This window comes from Solea solea, chromosome 7, assembly GCF_958295425.1.
Source record: "Solea solea chromosome 7, fSolSol10.1, whole genome shotgun sequence".
NCBI lineage: Eukaryota > Metazoa > Chordata > Actinopteri > Pleuronectiformes > Soleidae > Solea > Solea solea.
The window spans coordinates 18,120,044-18,144,839 of NC_081140.1; the positions used below are offsets into that span (position 1 = coordinate 18,120,044).

The window sequence follows — 24,796 nt, forward strand, 5'->3', positions numbered from 1 at the left end:
ACACGGGTCTGTGTGTGGTGATAACAGTCATCATGGCAGTGTGCAAACTATTTACAAAGGTGTGGAATAAACCACTGTGAGGCAGAGGTGACAAATAAGTGGTTAACACACGGCCCTGCCTCTACCTTCTTTTCTAAAACCTCTACAAAAAGAGGCTCATATTTTTATCTTAATTGAAGTCTTTTTAAATTTCCATGCGCTGCATTATCAACCGCAATATGTGCGGGCCTGATCACAAGTAAAATCGTGTGATTTTCAGTTTCAAGAGAACAACACAGAGTTTATGCTAATGGCTCAATCACTCATGAATTATTATACAGCTGCAAATGAAATCCTAAAAATACTTAAATGGAAAAATACTGAACGCCTGCCTCATAAGATTACAATTAAAGGAGCAAAGAGTGAGCGATCGGCGTCGTAACCACATCATTTATTTGCTTTGAGCACAAGAGCCATCTCTGTCTAAATTAGATTGGGCCAAACACAATTGAGCTAATTTGTGTTTTTCTTTAAATTCCCCGAGCAATTTCCTCAGTTGAAGAACCCTCACTGACAAGGAGATTTTCTTCTCCACGCTACACAACAAGCATTCATGCGCAGGCCTTGATGGTGATTAATACTATTATTCTGAGCCCTCAAATCTCCCTTAAAAATCTATGTAAGAGGAAGGAGATGAATTAAAATGATCTGTGCTAACAAACAACCTCTTCCTTCTCCTTTACCCAAACTGCTGGATGTCCCCTGCACAGATTGTCCAGTGGTTAAATATTGTGTGTAAATGTTCTCTACTGTATGTGTGCTTGCATAACTTTTTTTCTGCTTTGTCACCGTTGGTTTTTGTTTCTAACGTCTTAAAATACGCTGAAACGGGAGGCACTTTAAATGAATCAACTCTTAATTTCGTATCCCTGCATGTATTAATATCTCTCTTCTTCTCTTTCCCTCCATTCCTCGGTAAGTGCTCTCCTCACTTCTGTACAATGGAGGCTTTTTACCAGCTCAGAGCTCACTCCCATGGATGGAGACAAAAACCCACTGTTCACATGCACGTACACACACACACACACACACAAATACCAGGTCTGGTGAGCACAGGCTATATGTGTCTTTATAACCATGAAACACAAGATTACAGCGCACCTGGATAAGTGTTTGGGAAAAACTGCAGCTCACTGAGAGCTTTTCACAGAGGTAGGGTTGTGCTGTGTGTGTGTGTGTGTGTGTTGCTAAGTTTTGGTCATGTGTTGCGTTGAGAATCCAAACAGCAGCTTCTCTCTGATGTGTTTTCCATGCCTGACAGTGAGCAGCCACAGAGGTGTGTGTTTATGTCTGAGTGCAACACACGTCACTGCATATTGTAAATATTGTAAGCAGATTTTTTTTTATTATTATTATTATTATTATTATTTATATTATTATTATGTGAGATTCTTTTCACACCTCACACAGCAAAAGAGATGTGTGACGTGTGAAAGGCTCTGTGTTTCAAACTGTTTGTTACAGCTTATCCGTAACAAACAGTCATCTCCAAGACTCTCTGGTCTTTCAACTGCAGCACCGTGACAGCTTTTTGAGACCAAAAAGCGGTGTGTCTTTTTCTTGTTGAAAAACAAAAACCTCAAGTGCTGGGTTGTGTGCAGAACTAAAAGTGCATTTTAACTTGAGATGACACTGCAACCTCAACTGTCGGAGGGGGAGGGTTAAAGTTTTGTTGTTTTGTTGTAACCTTCGGACAAAGCCAGGTCAGCTGTCGTCCCCCCCCCCCCCCCCCCCCCCCCCTGAAAATTGTGTCAATCTCCTCATCCTATACCCTCAGCAAGAAAGTAAATGAATGTATTTCCCCAACTCTTTCTTTAAATGCACATGTATAAAGTCTGACTTGTGTCGTGCTATTTGAGATTTGAGACCTGTGCATGTCTATGCGGTGCAGCATTCCATCCCAGATAAAGGATCTAACCTCTGACCCCCTCATACAGTTCAGCAGCAGGTCAGTGCAAGGCTGCTCCTGTCACTCAGATTCCAAGACAGCAACTCAGCAAGTGGGCTGTATGTGAATGTGTGTGTGTGTGTGTGTGTGTGCATGTGTGTGTGGTAGTGAATGAAGTGGGGGAGGGAAAATGAGGAGAAAGACAAAGGGAGGGAGGAGAGATGGGGAGCATGACGCGGGTTGAGACAGGACAATAGGTCGCCAAGTGACATTTGAGCTTCTCTACATAACAAGGCCAGACTGTGAATTTGTGGGAATATGTCTTATCTGACAGGAAAAAAGCAGATTTAGTGGAAATAGAAAGCCTCGTTTCTCACACCATGATGTCATAGCTTTGCCCCATTTACCCTTAATACAAATAGTTCAAGTATAACATCAGCCTCAGTCTTTGGACAGGGATATGGAGAAATACACGTCTTTGCTTTCACAATAAAAGATCAATGATAACATTGACTTTGGATGAGAATACAGTTCTTCAACTACTGTGGTGTAATATGACGCTGGAGCCAACAGCAGGTTATCTTAACTAAGAATAAAGACTAGGGACTGTCCAAAATGGAACAAGATCTGCCTGCCAGCTCAAAGAGATTCAAATTATAAAATGACAACCTGACATGTGGCGTAATGTGTTGACTTTTCTATGTGTGAGTTGGTTTCTCCTGTTTTTGCCATGCACTAGGGTTTTTGTGGAGTTTTTCTGTCTAAGGACAGAGGGTGTCACTTGTGTTTGTGATGTTGGGCGATATAAATAAAATGAACTTGACTTGACTTGACTTGACTACAGCCGCTGCTTGAAATAGTCCAACACAAAAACCACTAAAACACTTTGTCTAACAAACAGCACGTGAGTTAAAGAGCTGTTGAGTTGCTGCTGGATTGTAATTTACACCAAATGAATTATTAAAAAGACTGAACCGTGCGTTACAACACAAACAGTATAAACACAACACGGTGCTTTACCTCTTTGTAGTCATCACAGAGGTAGAGACTGGACGCTTGCCTGATGACATCATCCACTCCAGCACCTCCATCCATAATATTCCTCCCTCCCTCTCTCTCTGTCTTCTCCTCTCTACTGCCCAGACAGTAGCTAAGTCCAGACCGACTCTTGAGGTTGGGCCCGGTCAGTACACATGATACTCCCAGTCAACTCACTGCTGCTACAACAACAACAACAACAACAAAAATAAATCTACCCCTGACATGTTGTGACACTGTTTCTCCTTGTTATGTCCCTGCTCTATGAGCTCACTGCCTCTCCCACAGGAGACGTGTGGACGCACGATGGTCAGAGGTACGGGCTTCAGGCCTTCACCACCTTCCACCCTCTGCACAGGACGGCCTCTCACAGCCAGGGAGCGAGAGAGGGAGCAGAGGGGAGGAGGGAGCGGCTGAATCTCACTCTGGTGTTTTTTTCCGTTTTGACGCCCTGACGTGAGGACAGCAGCTGCTCACCACCAGTTTGGAAACACACACCTCAGCACTGGGGTAGCAGAGTTGGGTGTGTATGTATTTTTAGTGTACTTGTGTTGTGTCTGCCCATGTGTCTGTGTGTGTGTTTAGATGACCCCCAGTGTGTGTGTGTGTGTGTGTGTGTGTGTGTGTGATGCCTCTCCTGTACACTGTGTGTACCTGTCTATTTAACCCCTGCACCATTCTTTTTTAGTTACTCATTGTGCTTGTTTCTCTATAGAACACAGAAAAACTGGACTCATATTTCTTACATGTTCACTCATATTTGGCAACCACTGATAGTGATCATCTACATTTTGTGTAGATTTTAATGTAAAATGAACGTTATTTTTTCTGATGTGTTTATATAACAAAGGAGGTAAAATGCTGCCTTCCTGCTAAGGTAAAAATAGGGCCCAGTCTGGACTCCAAAGCCATCAGCCTCAAAGCTCCAGCCAGCTGAATAAACCCGGACAGAGCACAATGGACTATTAGTCTAACACACACACACACACACACACACACACACAGTCTCTCTCTCTCTCTCTCTCACCAGTGCTTGCCAGTGCCGTGTATCAGTTGCTTACATTTCCAATCTGAGCTCTCCATGATGTGTCCTGATCTCATCTATGAGAGACAATGCTATCAACCAATGACTCATGCATTTGTCACGGCCGCCCAGACAGAAAATGATATCCACATATGGCAGCAGGAGGAACATGACTTCACACAAACACACACCATCAACGCGTTACTCAGAAAAGTGAGGCATGACAAATGAATCAGAGGAAACACACACCGCAACAAATCAGGTCAGGATGTGAACTAACATTACTCACTACTCTACATACAGTACCGTCTTCTGGTACACAGAACATTACACAGAGAGAAGCAGTTATCAAGTTAACACAAGAGCCCACACACTCACAGTGTGTGTTTGTTAAGTAAACGGATGAGCAGACAGTCGCTCTCCCTGTGTGTGTGTGTGTGAGTGTGTAAACAGTTAACAATGTCTCTCCCTCTCTCTCTTTTTATCTTCTCTTTCCTGAAGTGTATGCATGCCTCACCATAAAACATCACAATAGCTACAGTATACCAACACTAGACTTTATACTTAGTAGTATAACTGGATTTAACGTCAATTTAAACTATAGATCACATGATTGATTTGATTTTATGGAAAAACACATACTACTTCCATCATATTTTTACAGAAAAAAGGGTGTCATACTGTCAGAACCTCAAACCAAGCACATGCCGGCAGAACCAAGCAAGCATTAGTTTGGTTTTTGTGGATGGAACACTTCAATTTTTCAATTTGTGAAAATAAAAGGTTCAATTGCATATATAATATTTATCAGATTGCTTATGTTTTTTGATGAAAACGTAGCCATGTGCATCGTATACATACAATTCAGGAGATGCATTGTGATATCATGACCTGCTAATCTTAATCCAATCCAATCGTGAGGCCAGTGAAGATGCACAGCTCTAGCAGCAACAACTTTGCCAACAATAAATGCTGCTAAATTTTACACACTTAATATTCTATATGTAAAATGTATTATGAAATAAATGGAGCGACGTTGGCTCAGTGAGGCTCCTGACACTTAACCCCACGGCTATGTCTGCAGCATGTGAATGGGGGATGAAAGATGTGTGATAAAAAAAAAAAAAAATGCTGCACACACTGTAGATCCACTGTATGAATTTATGACTGCATGGATGTGAATGAGTGAATGGCAAAACAGCTTAAAGCAGCTTTGAGTGGTCGAAAAAGAAACTAGAAAAGTGCTAAACAGACAATTCACCATGAAATAATATGCATATTTTCCCCCTCATAAACTGTAACAGTTCTAATAAAAGCCTTGAAAAAATAATTTCACCTTCAGAGAGCTGGTTAAAAGATTAAAGAACTGCTTCTGTGTCTGTGAAAAATCCTCTCTGTAAACCTCCCCGTGCAGAGAGATTGTAAAAATGGATCTGGCTCAACAGTCGGCAATCTAATGAGAAGACGTGAAAGATGTGAGATTAAAAAAAAAAGTAGCCAAGGACAAAGGGGTACAAGAGAGACGAGAGGACAAAGATGTGAGGCAAGAGAATGCCAAGTGATACTAATGAACATGAATCACATTAATCTGTTACTCTACTGAGAGACAAGAGCGGAGAGACGAGAATAACTTCAGAAATAAGAAGAAAGAATCAGAGAGCTGAAGACAGTTGGGGGAAAAATGCATTTGCATGATAACATCAAAGAGCATCTGAACACACACACATACACAGTCACAGTGTAGATCCCTGGGGATTATTGGTAGAGTGGAATGAATTGTCAGAATCCACCCACACTGCACTACAGTACATGCTGCAGCAGCAGACAACAGGGACAAAAAAAACACAGTGAGTTGTGAATAAGAGCCACTACAGGGTGGGGCAGATTTAATCCTGCAGGGTCGCTGCTTCATCATCGAGGCTGACTTCATAGTGAGGATGAAGTCACCGCTCATTCAAATGGGATAATATGAGAGTGGGAGTGAAGGGTTACCTGGGTTACTCAGGTACAAGAGGCCAGAAATGAGGAATCTTCAAACAGTAACAAACACACTCACTCAAACTCACATGGACAATCATAAAAAAACACAGGTTCATTCCTCTGCTGTAGGAAGTGGCTTTCCTGATGTGATGACACATTTAGATTCAGATCTATCTTTGTGAGGACATTTCTAAAGGCTTAAAATGACCTTTTGAAGGTTATTTTTTGGGTTAGAATGAGGTTTATGTTAAGGGTTAGGATTAGGCAGTGAAGGGATTAGGGAGTGTAGAGAATACGTCTTTATTGTCCACCAGGGTGGAAAACAACAAAACAACACTAAGCCCTAAAACCACAATAAAATCATTTAAAATAAGAGTACAAAGTGAAAAGTAGATCAGTGAATGTCTGCAAGTGTCCTCGCTAAGACTGCTTTACAAGAATATGTGTGTGTATGCAAACAGAGAGAGAGAGGGAGAGAGGGAGAGAAAGAGAGAGAGGGAGAGAAAAACACACACGCACAGAGAACAGCTTATTGTTCCAAGTGAACAGAGGGTGACTGTGGGAGAGAAGGTTCCTGGCACCTCCTGTAAGTCTCACATCCAAGGCCAATGGCACTGCACTGTCTGTGTGTGTGTGTGTGAGTGTGTGTGTGTGCACACCTACACCCGCGATGCACTCACTCTTTATATCACATTTATCTCCGCAAACAAGGAACGTCGACGTGAACGCTTGTGTGTCACACCGGCTCAAATTCACCCATGTGTTAACATAGGTGATGTTTGGCGACTCAGATGTGATCTTATTTTGGGAAGAGGAGTGGGAAAAACAGGGGGCTGCAACCATAGCAACATGGGGGGGAGTTTCTCTCCATAGCAATGCTCTGTGTTCCAAACAAATTGGGCTGCTAAAGGAGCATGGGGCAACTCACAAAGGCAGTCATCTCAGGAGGTTTTTGACAAGTATACAGCAGTTTTATATATACGTACACTTAGCCAAGCAAAATCCAGAACTAGTACTTCATAAGTTAAATAAAATACTACCAAGGTTGTACCTTACAATAAGCCAAATCCAACCCTGATGATGATGATGATGATGATTAAAGATGACTTAAAAGATAATTTCCCAACTTCCTGTATCTGAAAAAGTCAAGTCAATTCATATGGAAGCTTCTCTCATGTGTCTTTTATGTATAAGATGAAAAATGCTGCTTTTTCCCTCAGTATATCAATCTGTTTGGCTAAAATATGAAATACATTACTTATCACTTGTACTCTTACATTTAATGTAGGACATTCTAATTTCAGATATATCAATTACACTATAACCCATAAAAAGATGTAATATTTATAGAATTAATGCATTTTTTTTTTTACAAGAAAGAAATGAGAATATACTGATAATAAATGTGCACATTTGGAGATGTTGCATGTTTCGTGTTATATATATTTTTTCCCTGGCAAACTAGACAAGCTTGTGGTGTCAGCAATTCCATTCCAAGTGGGGTCTGTTATTCCGCCGTATTGATCAGCCCTGTCATCCTAGCACTGTACTGCTGGTCCTCATTTATAATTCATAAAGCCACACCTCATCTACTGTTACACTCACACTGGAGCATTTGTTTACCGCTCTCTAATCAAGAGGAAAAAAAGAAGCTCACAACATACTGGTAATATACATACACCGAGTTCTCGGGCCACATTTCCAACTGTGCAGTAAATCCTTACTCGCGTGACAGGATTCGGCATTCACTCAGGTTTCATGGGGCCTTGGCGAGCTGACAGTGTACCTACGGTCGGAGATGACACACTGGGGCCATGCTGATAAATCTCACCGTCAACCGTCCTTCTCCGCGCTCTTACTGCTGCTGCTGCTGCTGCTGCTGACAGCAAGAAGGCACGGCGAGGTCTGTAGATTCACATGAGATTCTGAGAGCAGGATGACATATGCCGTCGCGTAAACACGCCAAGCTTTTACATCACTTAAGCACTTAATGAAGTGCAGCATCAAATGAAGGAGATGGCTTCAGCAGAGCATTGTTTATTCTTGTGATCTCGATTTATCTGAAAAACTGACGGGGCTTAAATCGATTGTGGGGGTTTGGTTGACGACAGGGGGGGTCAAGTGGTTGAATGACTGTTTCTCTAGGTCATTTAATTGGCTAATGGTTTCTGACAATAAGCCTGACATATATTATGGGGAGGGGCAGATGCTTTGTGATGCATGTTTCTATCTTCTCTCTTCACCTTAAACCACTGCGCTGTTGTGCCACACCTTAGCTGAAGGAGAAGAGGACAACAATGTAGAGAAGAGAAATCACCCCGAGACACAGATTTGTCCCAGGAGACACAGAGACATGAGGACAACACCCTTCCTAACGCTCTCTATTTCCACTTAATCTGTTTACTCCTTGTCCATTTTATTCCGTCATTAAACCCCTCACGCATTTCCACTGCCCTTTGCTTCTTTCCACCAATCTGTGTGTGTGTGTGTGTGTGTGTGTGTGTGTGTGTGTTATATGTAAGGGGCGCTGGCTGCCTGCTGGTTGCCAGGTTACCATTCTAATTGAGAGGCCTCTGGAGAGTTGCTGTTATGAGAGCCTGAGCCCTCTGTTCTGCTTACCGCTCTCATTCGTCCTCTTATTAGCTCCATCTTTCTTCAATGCTACACCCCTATCATGCCTGAATAAAGCGATTCTTATTAGCATCAACTCTTTTCAACGTCTTCCTGAATTTTCCTCCGTTAAAAACTGAACTGAGTTCGATGATTGCTTCCACTGTCAAACGTCTCGTCGGCTGCTTCAGAACGCTGTGCACCATTCTCAGTGTTTTCTTTCAACTCATCTCTCCCTTTTGCTTTTCCTGCTCCTGTTTTTATCTCTGCCTTTCATCCACCGAAGCCCTTTGGCTTCCCCTTTTCTCTCCTTATCAGCTTCTATTTCCTTCCATCCTGCCATTTTTCTGTCACTGCACGCCACAAAACATGGTAGCAAATTCTTATCCTGTTACACAACTACTCCCTCGATCTTACCACCACGCAAATACAAAAATGTAGAACATGTAAGATTAGCGCTCTTTTTTGTGTGTGTGTGTGAGTTTTTTTTTTAAACAGCTGGAATTCCAATTTAACTGAATTTATTAGTTTGCAAAAACAACAACCCTTCAAGTATTAAGTATTTTTTTAACAACCAGTTTGCTGAAGAAAACAGTGGACGTTTCCAGTGCATATGCTAAAAAGACATGTCCATTTGAATCCAGAAGACAATTTCATGGTTGAAGCTCAGAATTGGGACTCTAAGGTTTCATGTAAAGTAAACCTACAAGGCCACTGCATCTCTGCAAATCTCGTTCCATTCCTTCTCATCATTTCCTCTGCAGCTTCTTATGTATCACTTTCTTGCCTCATCAGAGAATCAACATCATCCCCCCTTGATGTCGCCCCCGGCGTATTCAGTTCATCTCTTCTCTTCTGCCTTTCATCTACCTCTCTCTCTCTCTCTGCTTTTTTTTCCTACGCTACATCTCCACCGCAGTGCAGACTGGCTTCCCGAGCAGAGCTGGTTACAGGGAAGCAGATGGAACGCGCTGTCTTTTAATCACGACTCATTCATTTCCTTGTTAGATTAAGTGGGACTGCTGTTGTCACATGTCACACGAGGATGACAGACTCATAAACACGCACAGACTCGTACACGACCCTGCCAAACGCCATTCGCCCGTTCTCATGAGTTACTGAGTAACGGGAAAAGTCACAGCTTACACTGCATTTGCATGCACTCAGAGTTTAGCTACAGATACTCGCGCCGTCCTGATGTGGATTGATGAAGGTGGACGGTGAGGAGGTGGAGGCGAGGAGGTGGGACATTATTCCCTAGAGTCAAGAGTTCTCTTAGCAACCAGCCAGACATGCAATTCACTGCACAATCACATCAGCTCTTAAGACACAGCGGCACTCCTACACAGGCAATAACACATGTATAACCACAATGTCCTAGTTTCATTTAGAGAACCAAGCATTTCCCACGAACTGAACTTCAGAAGTAAAACATGACAAGCATACAACATGAAGAGGAACGTCATCGCCAGCTGTCAGAATGCCAAGTAAGTATTTGCATTAAACAACATGTGCAATGTCCTTCAGGTCCAATAAATACCTGGTAAGAACAGTTTTCCTGGTGGACCATCCTTCACTGCATCCTAGAGTGGAGCTGGCTGAGCTGACGGAACAGGAACAGGAGCGGGACAGGGATAAGATTCCCAGCCCTGCAGTGGTATTCCAGCAGCGAGGAGTGGACAGAAAAGGAAAGGCGGGGGGGGGGGGGATCCCACCAGTCTTTTATCCCAACTATAAATGTCTTCTCTGGCTCTCTGGTTCTCTCTCTCTCTCTCTATTCCACTTGTTTTTTATTCTGTCTGTTTATCAGGCGAAAAATGACAGGGTTTGATCGCTGCTTCTCCAAAGCCGAAAAGAGGGAGGGGAGTGACAGACTGGAAACAGGGTGTGAGAGCGCGAGAGAGACACACAGAGAGGGAGGGGGGGAGGGAGGGAGGGAGGAGAGGAGGGAAAAGCAGAGTACACTCCCAGTTGCCTTTCTCTGCATGAATCGGACTGAATGGGGGAGGAGCTTTTGGGCTGAGGGTATGCAGAGTTGGCCAGTGGGAAAAAAGGGGATTGTGGAAAAATGGAGGGAGCGTGTGTGGGTCGGGACGTGAGTGGAAAGTGTGAAGGGACAACTCTTTCCTTAATCATCATCCTAATCCATGGTGCATTAACAGTCACCAGTTAAACTCTGGGTAACATAAGTGGGAATCAAACCTTAAACAAGTTTTCAGCTCCAGTGTAAACTACTCAGAGAATCAGAGAATGTCATTCACTAGTGTTGCTGCCTTACTGTGTTGCACAGATATACTCCGCGTTTTCTGTGTGTTTGTGGAATTATAATCCCAAAGTGGCAGATGGCCTGTCTATAATCCAAATACAGGCCAACCTACTCAGTAAATCCGTCCTTTCTCCATTCCACCACCCCTTTCTCCAAACTGACAAACACTCACAACATTAGTGCGATAAATCCCTTTGTTTTCTCATTTGTCTCTTCATGTTGATCTCACTGCGATGCAAATCTGTCTTGACGCAAAAGGTTTGTAGAACGTGTCAAAAAACAGACCATATTTGACTACTTCAGAAACAAGTACATTTCATTGTTTGCAATTCTTTATTCGTTACTGTATGTTTCTATATTGTTGTCTCCAATGCACAGTGACAGTGTGAAATCTTGACGCCATGAACTCATACATTTGTTCATCTCTACCTTTTTTTTTGTCTTGCCCTTGTTATCTCATCCCTCCTCTCGAGCCAAATCTCTCTATCTGATATTGATCTCTTTTGGGTGACGCTGCTTTTCCCGATAAGACCACTCTTGGGTTTAATGAGCTGGAAGTGGATCGATGAGCTCCCTGCTCCGATCTCTGTGCTCCTGCCTGCACATCACCAGCTCTGGGTTGACCTACCATGTCGGGGCAAGCTGGGACAGACTGGAACCCTGCCAACACTGTCACAATAACCTTGGATACAATTATACGTGCATGACACTGACTTGTGATAAACTTGGACCGGAGCATGCTGGGATTATGGACAGAGAAAGAAACCACAGATTTAAACGTGGCTGGTGATGAGAGTCGTTAAGAAATCGTGTTTACATTAGAATGTGTAGTCGGTAGAGCTCAAACTTTGTCTTTTCATTCAGTAAGTTACATACTTTACTCTTCGTGGAGACACACAGGTGCAATACTATTATTGCTTTTAAATGGACAGACCCCACACAGACATCGGTAGCATGGATGTAGTCAGACCATGCAGATCTTTGGCCTTGTGGACTTCACGAGTGAAGAAAATTAAAATGGATGCCAATGCTCTGATGTCAGATCTCCAGGATTAAGATCTTTACAACTTGGGGCTCACAAAAGCCTGGTGCCTCTCCTCTCGGAATACAAATGCCTCCTCATGCACATACACGCACACTGGAGCACAACAAAAACTTTGATGCCTAACATCTGTGAGTCACACTTTGATAAAAGAAGCCCCATCAAGGCCTTCATCTAACCACATCACCATGGCAGCAGTCATGTCTGAAGACACCCCCCCTCCCGCTGACCTTCACACGGTTGTCAAGGTTACGATCGGATTCACAGTTCAGGTGGAGGCAGAGACAACAATTCTTATATCCACATTTGAAAAAACGAGTGCTACTGCAAAGTGGTTTTATGCCTCCACTGATCAATGCAGTTTCAGTCTGAACAAGTTCTTTTTCCAGACTCATGCACATGACATGTTGACTTGCAAATTAATTTAATGTTCCACAGACCAAAATCTAACAGTGACCTTTAAACAAATATTCCGATATCACACTGACGGGACAATACATACCTATGAATATCCCATAACCTGCTACTATTGACGCTGGAAATAACAATGTCTGACATTGTTGGGTGCACTTTGTCCGACAAAAGCGGAGCACAATCTAGTCGCTCCGTTTGAGCTGTGCTTGAGCTCAGCGTTAACAGTGATTTGAATGGCTAATGCCTGTGCTGAGCTATTTGCATGCCGCGACGTGATTGGCTGACGCTCAAGCGCTAGACTTCTGCCACACGCATCGCGAGCAGGGGCGAAGCGAGTGACCCCACAACTCACACCGCTCCGATCAAATCCAATAGGAAGCGCTGCATTTGATGCCTCCATTGCGTCCGTGAGAGTCCAAAAATAACTGAAACAGTAGATATAACGAAACGAGACCAAAGGTTATTAGCAGGAGATGGACAAACTGGCAGGCAGACTGTGTGTGTTTATGTGTTCTAATTCAAAAAACAACAGTTAGTACAGAGTAAAAGAATGTGGTGTATGTCAGTATATTCTAGTATTTATTGAGAAGAACTGAAATAATCAACACCAGTTTAGGGCTGAAGAATTTATCCTTCTCACATTGAAAACTCAATTTCCAAAAACACTGCAGTTTGGGTTCTACGTTATGCAACATGTCTGACTCAATGTTTATAAATGAACGCCGGTTTTCCAAATTCATGTGTCAGTCATACTCACTATGCTCCTGAATTATAAGTGAATGACCTAAATAAAACCTAAAAAAGAATGCTTACAGATGGGTCCAATTATTATGATTTTATCGTTATATTATTACTATTACATAATTTAACAGTCACAAGTCTTGTGATAACTGCTATTTGGCAATTCAAAATGCATACATGTGGGAATATCTTTAACCTTACATCCTTGAATGATAATATTCCATCACTTTTAAATATAACCGTTACACAGAGAAGACTGGAGCTTGATTTAACAAAATCTCAGTATCTGTCAGGCTTGAACCTAACCATACATCACTGACATGAGAGTGAAAAACAAGGTGGGCCACTTAAATGTCTATCTATAGAGCTGGAACTGATACTGCAGGAGGTGAATAATGACCCGTAACCCTGTGCAGCTCATACAAAATACATGAATCCAGTCCTACTGCTGTGACGCCTCCTGCCTCTCGTTCACAAACAGCTTGCCCTCTGTCTTTTTTAGCCCGCGTGCCATCCCAGCCCTCCTTCATCTCCCACCGGCCCTTTCAGAGCAACTACATTCGCTTTCTTTTTCACAACTTTCCTCCATCTGCCCCGACGTTCCCGTCTTTCTCTCGATGTTCCGGCCTCCCTCTCTCTGTCTCAGCAGGGTAAGGGGAGCGCAGATGCTTTTTAGTGAACTGACATTTTGTGCCAGTGTGAAAACACTGCATAGCAGAGCAGGTTGGCTCAGTGTGACGGCCGCGAGATTCTGGCAGTAATGAGCTCGCTTTGACAGGGAAGAAATGATGTGGAAGGCCAGGGAGAGCGCACACACGCGCGTGTGTGTGTGTGTGTGTGTGCCTGCCTACATGCTAAGATCAACCACCATAGGTTGTTCTAATGAGGACTTCATGTCTACAGTTGGTGGAACGACATGAGCATGCGTGACAGCTCATTTGTATACCATCTAAATAGATGACTACCTGATCATTTATCACACTAGTTGTGAGTCATGGTGAGTAATATAAAATATCTTTTATATTGACACTTAGGCAGGTAATGGTTGTAGAGCTATTGATTTTATCACTTAGATGACAGAAAGTGAATTTTTTTTTTCCAGGATTTTCTATCATAATAGGCTAAATACATTTGAACTTCTTAAATATTGATTGGACAGTACCTGTATTAATCACACACACACACACACACACACACACACACACACGCTATAATTAGCAACAGTAACAGTTTCGGCTCCACCCAAATGAACACACAAGTCAAGGCGAGGATACGCACACAATCTGTGAGTCTCTGACTCAACTCAAAGCTGGCCTGTGCGTGAATCAGTGTTTCTCTGTATATACTGTATATATATATGTGGCTGCACTGTGTGTGTGTGTGTGGACTGACATGGACTGTCTCCTCGCTGCTACATAAATCCCCATTTCCTCCACAGCACGCTCTGCCACTCACAGCCTGCGCCCCTCTTTGATAGTTTTCATAGGGTGGAGAAGGTGAAACAGAGTGGGGGGGTGGGGAGTGGGGGGGGGGTGCAGTCTCCTGCTGCATTTTGGCTGTCTGAGAACATTAGGCTGTAATGCTTTCTGACAGCTTGAGGAAGAGGACAATTATCGGGGAACAGAGTGGGAATGGTAGCGAAGGATAGGGGACGTCTGGAAGAGAGAAGAAATTGAGAAGAAGAAGAAGAAGAAGAAGAAGACGGTGGAGATTTGCAACAGTGACGTAAAACGACTCTGACTTATGTGGCCAGAAAGACAATAACACATGGTGGAAGAAGGGTTTGCCCATTTCATCAACCTTTTCTCAGACCTCAGTGAGTCACGTTTGGATGAATCAGAGGAAGGGTGGGTTTGTGTTTGAGTTTTGTTCATCTTTAGGATGATCGACCTCACAGGAAGTGGACGAGTGTGTTGCTAGCGGCTTTGATGATCATTTTATCTCAAATCACAACTGCACTTCAATCAGATTCATACAGGTATGTATCCATGTACCTTTAGCTTCTAGACGGGATGTTTCTCAGGCCTTTTTCAGTTTATCGCTGTGGCATCTATATTACGCTTCTCTTTATTTAGGTATGTGAATTTGTTTACCAGTTCAGATGAGGGTTGATTATCAGGCAGCCGTTTACGGTGTACTTTGACACCAGATAAGAGCAGCTGAGACAGCACCACTCCCATTGAGTCTTGAACTTAATAACCTGAAGTATTTCATTGACATTTTGGTAATACCCCACTCGCCGTGCGGGTCAATGGGTTTGATTTTATGTCCATGTGTGAGCTGGTGCATTTGTTCCTCTCCAGATAAAACATAACACGGCAGTGCACCTTTGTTACCTTGTTAAAGTGACTTCACTTTCTAACTGGATTTAAAGCCATGGGGTGAATGCTGGACTCCTCAGTGATAAAACTGTTTCAACAGTAAACACTACTATATATCTTCTGTCCTATCACACTAAGCCAATAGTGAGCTGTCTGATGCAGTTGGTCCATCAAGCATTTTGAATAGCCAGCAGTGAATGACCTTACTGGCTGGATATTCACACTTGTGAACCTGTGATTTTACCCATTTATGGTCATTTGTTTTAGTTTGGTCTCTCCTCACCCTTTTCTTTCTTCCTCCACAATGAAGACGGACAAATCCGGTCCAAAGCAAAGCTTCAGAAGATCAAATACAGCTTCTAAACATTCTTAATTGCCCTTTCATGTGTGTATATATACACAGTAACACGAGCCTCTGAGTAGATGTGTTGCTCTGCTTTGTTTGTCTTTGCAGCACTTTGTAGTGTGTTGTGTTTTACTCCACGCAGGTGCCACGTGAGGAATGCATGTGCATGCAGCGCTCACTCCAAAGTCAGCTGGAATCGAAAAAGAGAAAATCTGAGACGACGCAGTAACCGAAGCTCACTAGTTCGTCAACTTCCTGCACCTCAAGGCAAAGGCGACATTCAAAACAGGAATCATATGCAAATGAGCCGTGTGTGTGTGTGTGATTTATATTCTTTCTTTGACAGAATTAGAAGAAACAAAGCGCTACCATGCAGCAGCCCACATATGGTCAGAGTTGAGATGCATGGACAGCTCGACCCAGCTGGCTCTGCTTTAATTACTAACATATTTAGCTTTTCTCTCACATAGACAGCACAAACTCAGGAGAATGTAACATCACATGAGGTGTGCTTTAATTACAAACTCCAGCCAGTCTGTTAACATTGAAAGTGAACTCTGATTCTGTTTTGTTAGGACAAATGTGATGCAGTGTATTATATTTATGTTTAAATCATATTTCGGATTTACCTGAGTTAAGTGCCCGGCTTGCTGTGAGGAATCCAAGGTTAAGGTGGGATGAAAAATACTCCACTGATAAAAGAGAAAAAGGAAAAGAACGTCTACCGGCGCTGGCAAAATGTCAGGATACCATATGAAGAAAAAGATATCCTTTGATTAAGTGAAGTGAGGGCGCACATGTGTGTGTCTGTGTGTCTGTGTGTGTGGACTAACAAGAAAAAATGTGTGTTGACCCTGAGGCAGAGGCAGTGCAGTCAGTCTGTGTAAGGAGAGCGCATGTATGAGCCCTGGTGTGCAGAGGGCCGGGCGTGTTTTAGCGGGTAACTACACATACACACGAGGAGCACATACACACACACACACACACACAATTACACACACGCAGCAGTGGTTAAGCCTGAAGGGCTGAACCAGACACCACACACACCACACCTGGTTAAGACCCTGCCCCCCTGTCTCTGAAGCTTCCTCCCATACCCTTATACAAGGATAGCCTTTTCCTCCAGCCTTCCACCCTTTCTGGCGTGCCATTCTCTTCCTTCACCATACTCTGACCCCACATTCCTCCTCTTAACTCCCTCCTCCTCCACAGGTTCTTTTTAATCCTGGCTATTCCTCTCTTTTTATGTCTGTCTGCTTTTTCCGCCCATTCAGGGCCAAAACTCTTGTGTAACTACTTTAAATTCATTGTTTGTTCCTATTTATATCTACTATAACCACACGCAGACCCTTCAATTTCTTCCCTCTCCTTCCCTCTCCCTCACTCCCTCTACGTGGCACAGTCTGAGTACTGGGTGAAGGCAGTAGTTAGGTTGTTAGCTGAGCACAGTTCAACTACCGAACTCGTACATAATCACAGAGCACAGAAAGAAGAGAGAGGGAGAGAAACAGAAACCACACTCTGCTATTTCTTCTCATCCTCTTGTTTTTCCACAGCCCTGGAGGACTTTTTCTGGGGCAGAAAACTCAGACATGGCCTTTTTTTTTTTTTTTACTGTTAATATGGTGTGTGTGTGTGTGTGTGTGTCTGTGAGCACACCACCTTCCTACTTTCCTATTAAACAGATGTTCCACTGACTGGAATGAGAAATGTGTAAAAGTCACATCTGCCAAAACAGTGAAGAGACAACATATATATATATATATATATATATATATATATATATATATATATATATATATATATATATATATATACGCACATCTATACATATATATATACATATATATAGAGAGAGAGAGAGGGAGAGAGATAGAGAGATAGAGAGAGAGAGAGAGAGAGAGAGAGAGAGAGCGAGCAGGTCTCAACACAGATCCTGTCTTCATAACCACAGTTTGCCTTTGGGGTGTTTTGAAATTGTGTGAATAAGTCTGGGTGTGTGCACTTTGAGATTGAACTAAAAGTAGCTTCCAGGCATAGATTTCATTCATTTTAAGGATATGCTCACTAAACACAGAGGTACGGACAGCCATATGTGCGTGACCATCCTTCTCTCTCTCTGCCTTTTTCACCTAAAGGCTGACTCGGAAGAATAATATTTTTGTTTACTTTTCATGGGTGTGCAGCTAAATGGATGGCTTGGGGCAGTGTTACCTCTGGTGTACTTGAGGTCCCTGTGGGCCCTAATCTGGCACGTGCCGCTGGAGTTCATTAAGACTCAAATTACACACAGGTCAGCATGCCCCACATCCTCATGAATCCTCTTGACCCCACACCCACAGCCTGCAGGAGGCTGCTGAGATTAAAGCAGCCTAAAAACACCCCTTGCTAAATATACCTGCAATAACTACTTCATTATTAAAAAGAGAACAGGGTAAATGAAGCATAAAGCAAAAATAAATATCTCTAGGAGCAATTTAAGGCTGTAAGTGAAAGGCTAAATTATTCTGTGATGGTTTGCAGCAAAGGGAATGTTGGCTCATAGAAGGACTCTCTGTGTTGGACCCTATTTGATGTGTGTGTGTTGTTTTTTCACATATCTTACACAAGACGAAGTCCGTAGCTAAAAGACTGGCCAAGTCCGTGTCCAGGCACCAAAACAGATAATTAACTATGAGCTCCTCAGTGCCCCATCCTTCTGACAGCACAGATGCTTGTGAAGCATGAATATCTCTGTCCCACTAGACCCTGCCACATCCTATGAAGACAGACGCCACTATACATTAACACATGTGCTCTCTCTGTGGTGGGTCCAACTTGAGTGGACGTCTAAATATTTAATATTATTTTTAAAAGCACCAGTCTCTTTCCTCCTGGTGGTCTGCGAAATCCTGCAAATGAAGGAATTAAGGAAAGAATCCTGATGTCCACAGACAAACGGTCTCAGTTCCTTAACTGCTTTCATGCTCTTGTAAGCAGAGGCTAGAATATAGTTATTGTCATCTTTACAATATGCGGCGTTAAGAACGAATATGAAAGACTACATGACATCACAAAAGTTCAAAAATGTATTGTACTTTCAACAGCACTTAAATGGTTGTGAGAGTGGGATTGTCCAGGATATGAGCTTGTGTCTCTCAACTTTTCTGGTGTATCGCTTCAGCTCTGAGCTCAGCTGGGATTACAAGGCTAACTCCAATGTCTTATCTTTGCGAGGCGATCAGATTCTGAGGTCAATTTTTTTGCTTCTATGGGAAGAAATACGAGAAAAAAAACAGGATACTGTGGCACTAACACCACTGAGACTGGTCAATCTCTTTCTGTCACAACAGACTTAGTTTTCTTTCATGTACACACATCCAAAACACCAGGAGAGCCCGAGAATGTGTCTATGGCGATAAGCATTTTGTGTGAATATTTGTGTGTGTGTGTGTGTGTGTGTGTGTGCATGGTGGAGACAGAGAATCTCTTTCATGAGATTTCTTTCCACCATGGTCAATTACACATCATCGCGTTGCCTAGGGAGAGAGAGGGAGACGGAGAGCAGAATGTCCCCTAGACTAAAGCAAACAAGAAGGTGACCTTCCTGTTAAAGATGGACAGCAGGTAATGAACACTGACACCAACACATGGGGCAGGTGGCCCTGTACTGCCTGGTCCGAAAGATACCATCTTCCATTCCTTTTATCCCTCTTTCCTTCCTCTCACCCCCCACCTCTCCCACTGCATTCCTGGCATACTTCAGGGAGACAGAGGAGGCCTCCAGGACAGACAAACAAAGACACACAGCACAAACAGCACACTCACAATGGCACTGGCTAAAGCTATTGTCTATGTGCACTGAGGAAAAAGGTCTTAGTGTTTGCATACCAATAGAGAACAAAACAGTACCCATCTCTCAGAAAGACACTTTTGCCCTCACTTCGTTTTTTTACTTAGTGACTGCACTGAAACTCTGACTGAAACTCCCCAGCATTGCCTCAAACATGTTGAAGCTACACCCTTCAGAACCCACAGACTAGCAATAAAACATAAAACTGTGGATCTGACTGTAATTTTAACGGAGTGATGTCATGCCAACAAGTAAATCATAAAAGCCTGTAGTGCTGCTGGTGCAGCATTTAAGGCCTGGATCATCATCTCTGCAAAAATGTCAATGCAACACTGACCTCTTCTGGTGGATTCACTACATGGCAAAGAACACAGACTTTAGGAAATGAGGCTTCATATACTCAAACCTCCAAGGTTGGCAACTAAACTACAAACAATAATAGATAGATAATAGATAATTATGCACTGACATGACTCCTACATATAACAATATGTGACAGTTCTGAATTTCAGTGAGTTAGAAACACCAGGCACACCCTCAACTGTTTTGACCAACGGAGCCTAATCAGTGTACTTCCTGTTGAATCTGCACTAAGATGTACTGAATCTATTTTCTTCTCGTCTCCTGCAGCCTCTACTTCACTCTGTGGAGCCCACACTTCCATGACTTTCAGGTTAATAGCTGGTCCACATAGCTTAACGCTACATTAGCTCACTAATCCCTCTCTCTTAACTGCAACAAACATAACCTTGTGTTTTCAGGGTCATCTGACATGGATAACTGCCAGATTACAACAGCACATACAAAACCTTTAAGACACAATAGTGGAAAAGCACAGCATCTTAAAATTCCCACAAGAACACATGGACAACATAATCTGTGTGCACACTTACTGAGGTGTAGTGGGTCTTGCCTATGTTGTGGTTCTGGTTGTGGTTGAGGTTCTGATTCTCCTGCTCTCTGCACTGCAGCCCGGCCAGGTGTCTCTCCAGGGCTGCCCAGTCCATGGTGGGCAGAGGCTCTTCCTCCAAACCTTCTTCTTCTCTATATCCTCCCATCCGTACCCCTGTTCCTCCTCCGCCTCCTCCACCACCACCCCAGCCACTGCTGCGGCTCCCTCTGCCTTGACTGGAGCGGTGGTGGCTGGGCTTGGGAGTCCCTGTGCCCCCCTGTGGTGTACCCGGGGAATGGAGTGGGTTGCTCCGAGGCAAAATCAGATTGCCATTCTGTTTCAGTTCCTCTGGAACAACTGCGACTGAGGTGGCAGTGTGTCCACCAGGAGCCGGGATAGGCGGGACAGTCTTCACATCCTGGAATTCTTCAGCGAGGCTGCGACTGTTCACTGTCTTCCTGTAGCCTTTCCCAAGGCCGTCAACACCCTCTGTGCCTCCGTCACCTTCCTCCTGACTAGGAGGTTGAGGCGAGGTGCAGTCCTCTCCATACTCACTCTCCCACTCCTCAATCACCTTCTTCTTGTACTCTTGGTAGTCCTCGTCCTCCTCATAGTCCTCTAAGGTGACCAGGTCCAGAGAGGGGGAGGATTTGTAGTCCTCCAAAGTGGCCAGGTCAAGAGTGGGAGAGCAAGGTGTAACCTTGTTGGAGTTGGACTCTGAGCTGGAGCGACTGGATGCATCGCTCCCTAAGTCCATGCCATCCTCCCGGTAGTCCTGCAACAACATGGGAACAAAGAGAGAGTTAGACTGAAGACAGGAGAGGGGGTACAGGCTGAAAGAGATGCATGGATTATAAGACGCGCAGATTGGTAGGAATGAACGATAGAAGGAAAGAAGCAAAGAACTGGAAAAATTAAGAGAGACTTAAGGAAGTGTGTCAATTTAGATTAGTCGCACAAGTATTGTGCTTTCACATTGGCAACAACAAAGGACTTCCTGTCATGCAGGAACTTCCTTTGTCCACAAAGTTTTATAGCCACAAGTATTTTCTGAAGCACAGCTCTGACGCCTCCCAGTTTTTTCTAAACTATACAAACTGATCATTTAATTCCCTTTTGCATTCCTCTGGCATGTGTGAGTAAGTGTGTGTACATGGAGGCTTGTGCAACAATTGACACACACAAAGTCTGTGTGGCTGGAAGTGTCAGAATAACATCTCACCACCCACAGCGACATCTGCATAGCACAACGGGGACAAAACAGGGTGTAAGACGGGCTGAGCATGAGTGACACTGACATGTCAATACACAAAGGACCAGACTGTGACATGGACAGATGAGTCCGGCGTTGTTGTCTAACCTTGACTGTGTCGCTTCCGTAGAGCTCCAATCACTGCCTGACTGATTAGTTTGCGGCTAATGAAAATGTCTGTGTTGTTTACAGCGCGCCACAAATCTTCACCTGACCCGAGACTTCTCTCGCAGACAGAGTTATCAGTCTTGTCTCCACAGGAGTGCATTATCATAGCACCACACAACACTTTTAAAAGTTAATGAAAAGCAAGGAGATGCAAAATGTGCCTCTCAAGGCAGAGAGGACTGATCAACACATTCCTACATGATCGACATAATGAGCTGCTGGAAGCTAAATGAATTATGAAGACTAGTGATTACATATTAAAACCATGATGACTTATGTTGTGTTATCTTATGTATGAGTCATTTTTTTTAAGGAGGACATAAAAGGGAGCCTTTTTGAGTTTTGAGCTGCTCAGCCACACCTGTGCAGACACTATGACACTGTTGATGTCATTTTGGAAACTAGATATTCAGATTGTCGATGTAGTTTTGAGACATGAGCCACTCTGTGTTGGGGGAACCTGCATTTCTCCATGAAATGTCAACAGGTCCAGGAGAATAGGAGTGAAGTTGATGCAGGAGCGAGGTTGGTACCAGCTGCACAAATGAGGCCACAAAAGCCACATTCTGCCAGGATGTGAAGGTAAGGTTGCATTCGGGTTGGGTAATAATGCGATAACAATATATATTGCAATATCATTTTCCTCAATACTTTGACATTACATTTATATACAATTTAATACATTTTCAGCCCAAACAGTGATTCTTCTGCCTTGTAGCATATTCTCTACACTGCTGTGCTTATGCACATAGGAATATGCTGAAGAAATATTCTGGTTGTCGGACTGCATGGTAAACCTCTGAAAATATTCACAGCACAGCATACAGTTAGAATGTTACTGTTTTTTTCCCCCTGTTCACATCTAAACAGTGCATAAATCAGGGAGCGTGCCACCATGTTGGGATGTTTGTTGTGCCCAGAAGGAGAGTAGGATTTCAGTATTTGAGTGGGAGACAAGAGTGGGTTTATGTAGCTATTCTTGTTAGGACATTGCATTGACCTCCATTTATTCACACAGCCTTCATCCATAGTCTTACCCCTAACCGTAACCATAACCATAACCAGTCAATACCTTACCATGTCCGTGAAAGGTCACACTAATCTTCTCCTAAAGATCAATAACTTAACCAAACCACATTTCACATCTTAATCCTAATTATAACCAATTATAACCAGAGCTTGAGAAATTCGGTTTTGTCTCATTATGACTGGGTGTTGGTCCCTCGTGAGGACTACTGAACCTAAAAAAAAGTCAGTATTTATAACAGATAATGTCCTACAGAGGTAACAAAAACAAGTGCACACACAGACACACACTGGTTTCCGACATCAGAGGCATTGCATTGACATACTTTAATTTCCTGGAGACTTACTCAGACCTTAACCATGATTACTACTGACCTAATCCTAACCTTAATTTAACCCTGACCTCAGCCTAATTTAAAACATGCCGTCACCTTAAACTGTAGTAATTTACATTATGGAGACCTGGTTTTTGTCCCCATAAGGAAGACTAGGCTCATAATGTGACTCTGTACACAGGTTTAGGTCCCCACAACATAAGGAATACCAGGTACACACACACACAAAGGTTTGTGCAACTTTTATTCTTAGAGCATTGACTTCCATTCATTTGGACAGTGTGAACAAACCATTGTCCCTAACATTAACCATAGCCAGTTAATAGCCCTAACCCTAACCCTAACCTTAATTCAAATCTTAGCCAGAAACTTAACCAGTTCTTTCTCATCAGGACCAGGTTTTGGTCCCAATGAGTACTGGTCCTGACAAGGTCAATGTTTAAACCAGAAAGGGTTCGATTAACGAAGTACACGCACGCACGCGCACACACACACACACACACACACACACACACACAGCCATAAGGCCTAATAATCTGAAATCTCTTATATTCTGTACAAAATGACTGCGCTCGTGACGATGAGAACGTTAACATGTCATTTTCAGGCTTAAATAAACGGTGTCAATGTATCGGAGAACGATCTTACCGACGTGCTCATCAAACACGGTCACCAGCCCACTATCACGCGTGAACCAGACCCTTCATCCCGGGTTTTGTCGCCCTTTAACTGCCATATAAAAAACCCAGATTCAGGCACCGGGTGTTTTCTTTTCTTTTTTTTACCCCCTCTTCAAAGTGGGAACATCGCTGAGTAGAAACAGAGTATCCAAAGCAGCTGTCGCGTGTCAAATCTCGACCATCGGCTTCTTTCCCGTCAGCATTATCCCGGCTCGTGCAGCCTCGGAACAGCGTTTGTTTCCTCAGATATTCTCGCGTCAATATGAGCCGGATTAAAAACAATAGAACCGTTTAAAGTGTGTGTGAACGAGAGGCAGACAGGGAGCTGCAAGAAGGCGCATATAGGCTGGGGCGGCAAAGCTGATCCGCTGTGGGATTAACCGAAGCGCAGGCAGGCAGACTACACACATACACACACACACACACACACACACACAGACAGGCTGGATTTGGCAAATTGACAAATTGACAGCTGCACCGATCCCCACCCCGCAGCCGGGCGGGTGTTTTTTGGGGGGCGTTAAATGTATGCCAAAGACTTCCCTCACAAACTCTGCCCGTCGATGTGTGGATGCCTCACCGAGGACATCACCGCACACGCCCAGTCTGAGCGTGCGCCGAACGAGCGCACTCTCTCCAAGTGGCATTTTGTGCACGCATGACAGTTCTGTCATTGCATCTGGCAACATTTAGTGTTGCGTTCATTATAACCCGGTGCATTTGTTGTTGTTGTTATTGTTGTTGTTGTTGTGTTTTGGAGAAAAAATAAACATGCACGCGGCGCACGCGTCTCCTCAATTTGCAGAGTCATTCGCCGGCTCCTCAAATGATGTCATGTTCCCAAAAGTCCCAGTAGGGACCTGATATTCACCGGCAACAGCGATGACAGAAACGCCCAAGAT

The 24,796-nt window shown here is 43.5% G+C and overlaps 1 protein-coding gene across 5 annotated transcripts in view; it reads right to left on the reverse strand.

Moving 5' to 3' along the window:
- Positions 1 to 24,796, reverse strand: part of schip1 (schwannomin interacting protein 1) — a 188,045-nt gene that overhangs the window by 18,558 nt on the left and 144,691 nt on the right. For 2 of the 5 annotated variants that reach the window (XM_058633046.1, XM_058633048.1), the window contains one exon: positions 20,435 to 21,208. In XM_058633046.1, the coding sequence (XP_058489029.1) occupies positions 20,435 to 21,208 (774 nt within the window). Of the gene's footprint in view, positions 1 to 2,947; positions 3,314 to 10,119; positions 10,464 to 20,434; positions 21,209 to 23,862; positions 24,306 to 24,796 lie in introns of those variants that run through there. The other 3 variants (XM_058633047.1, XM_058633050.1, XM_058633049.1) reach the window with 3 other exon arrangements.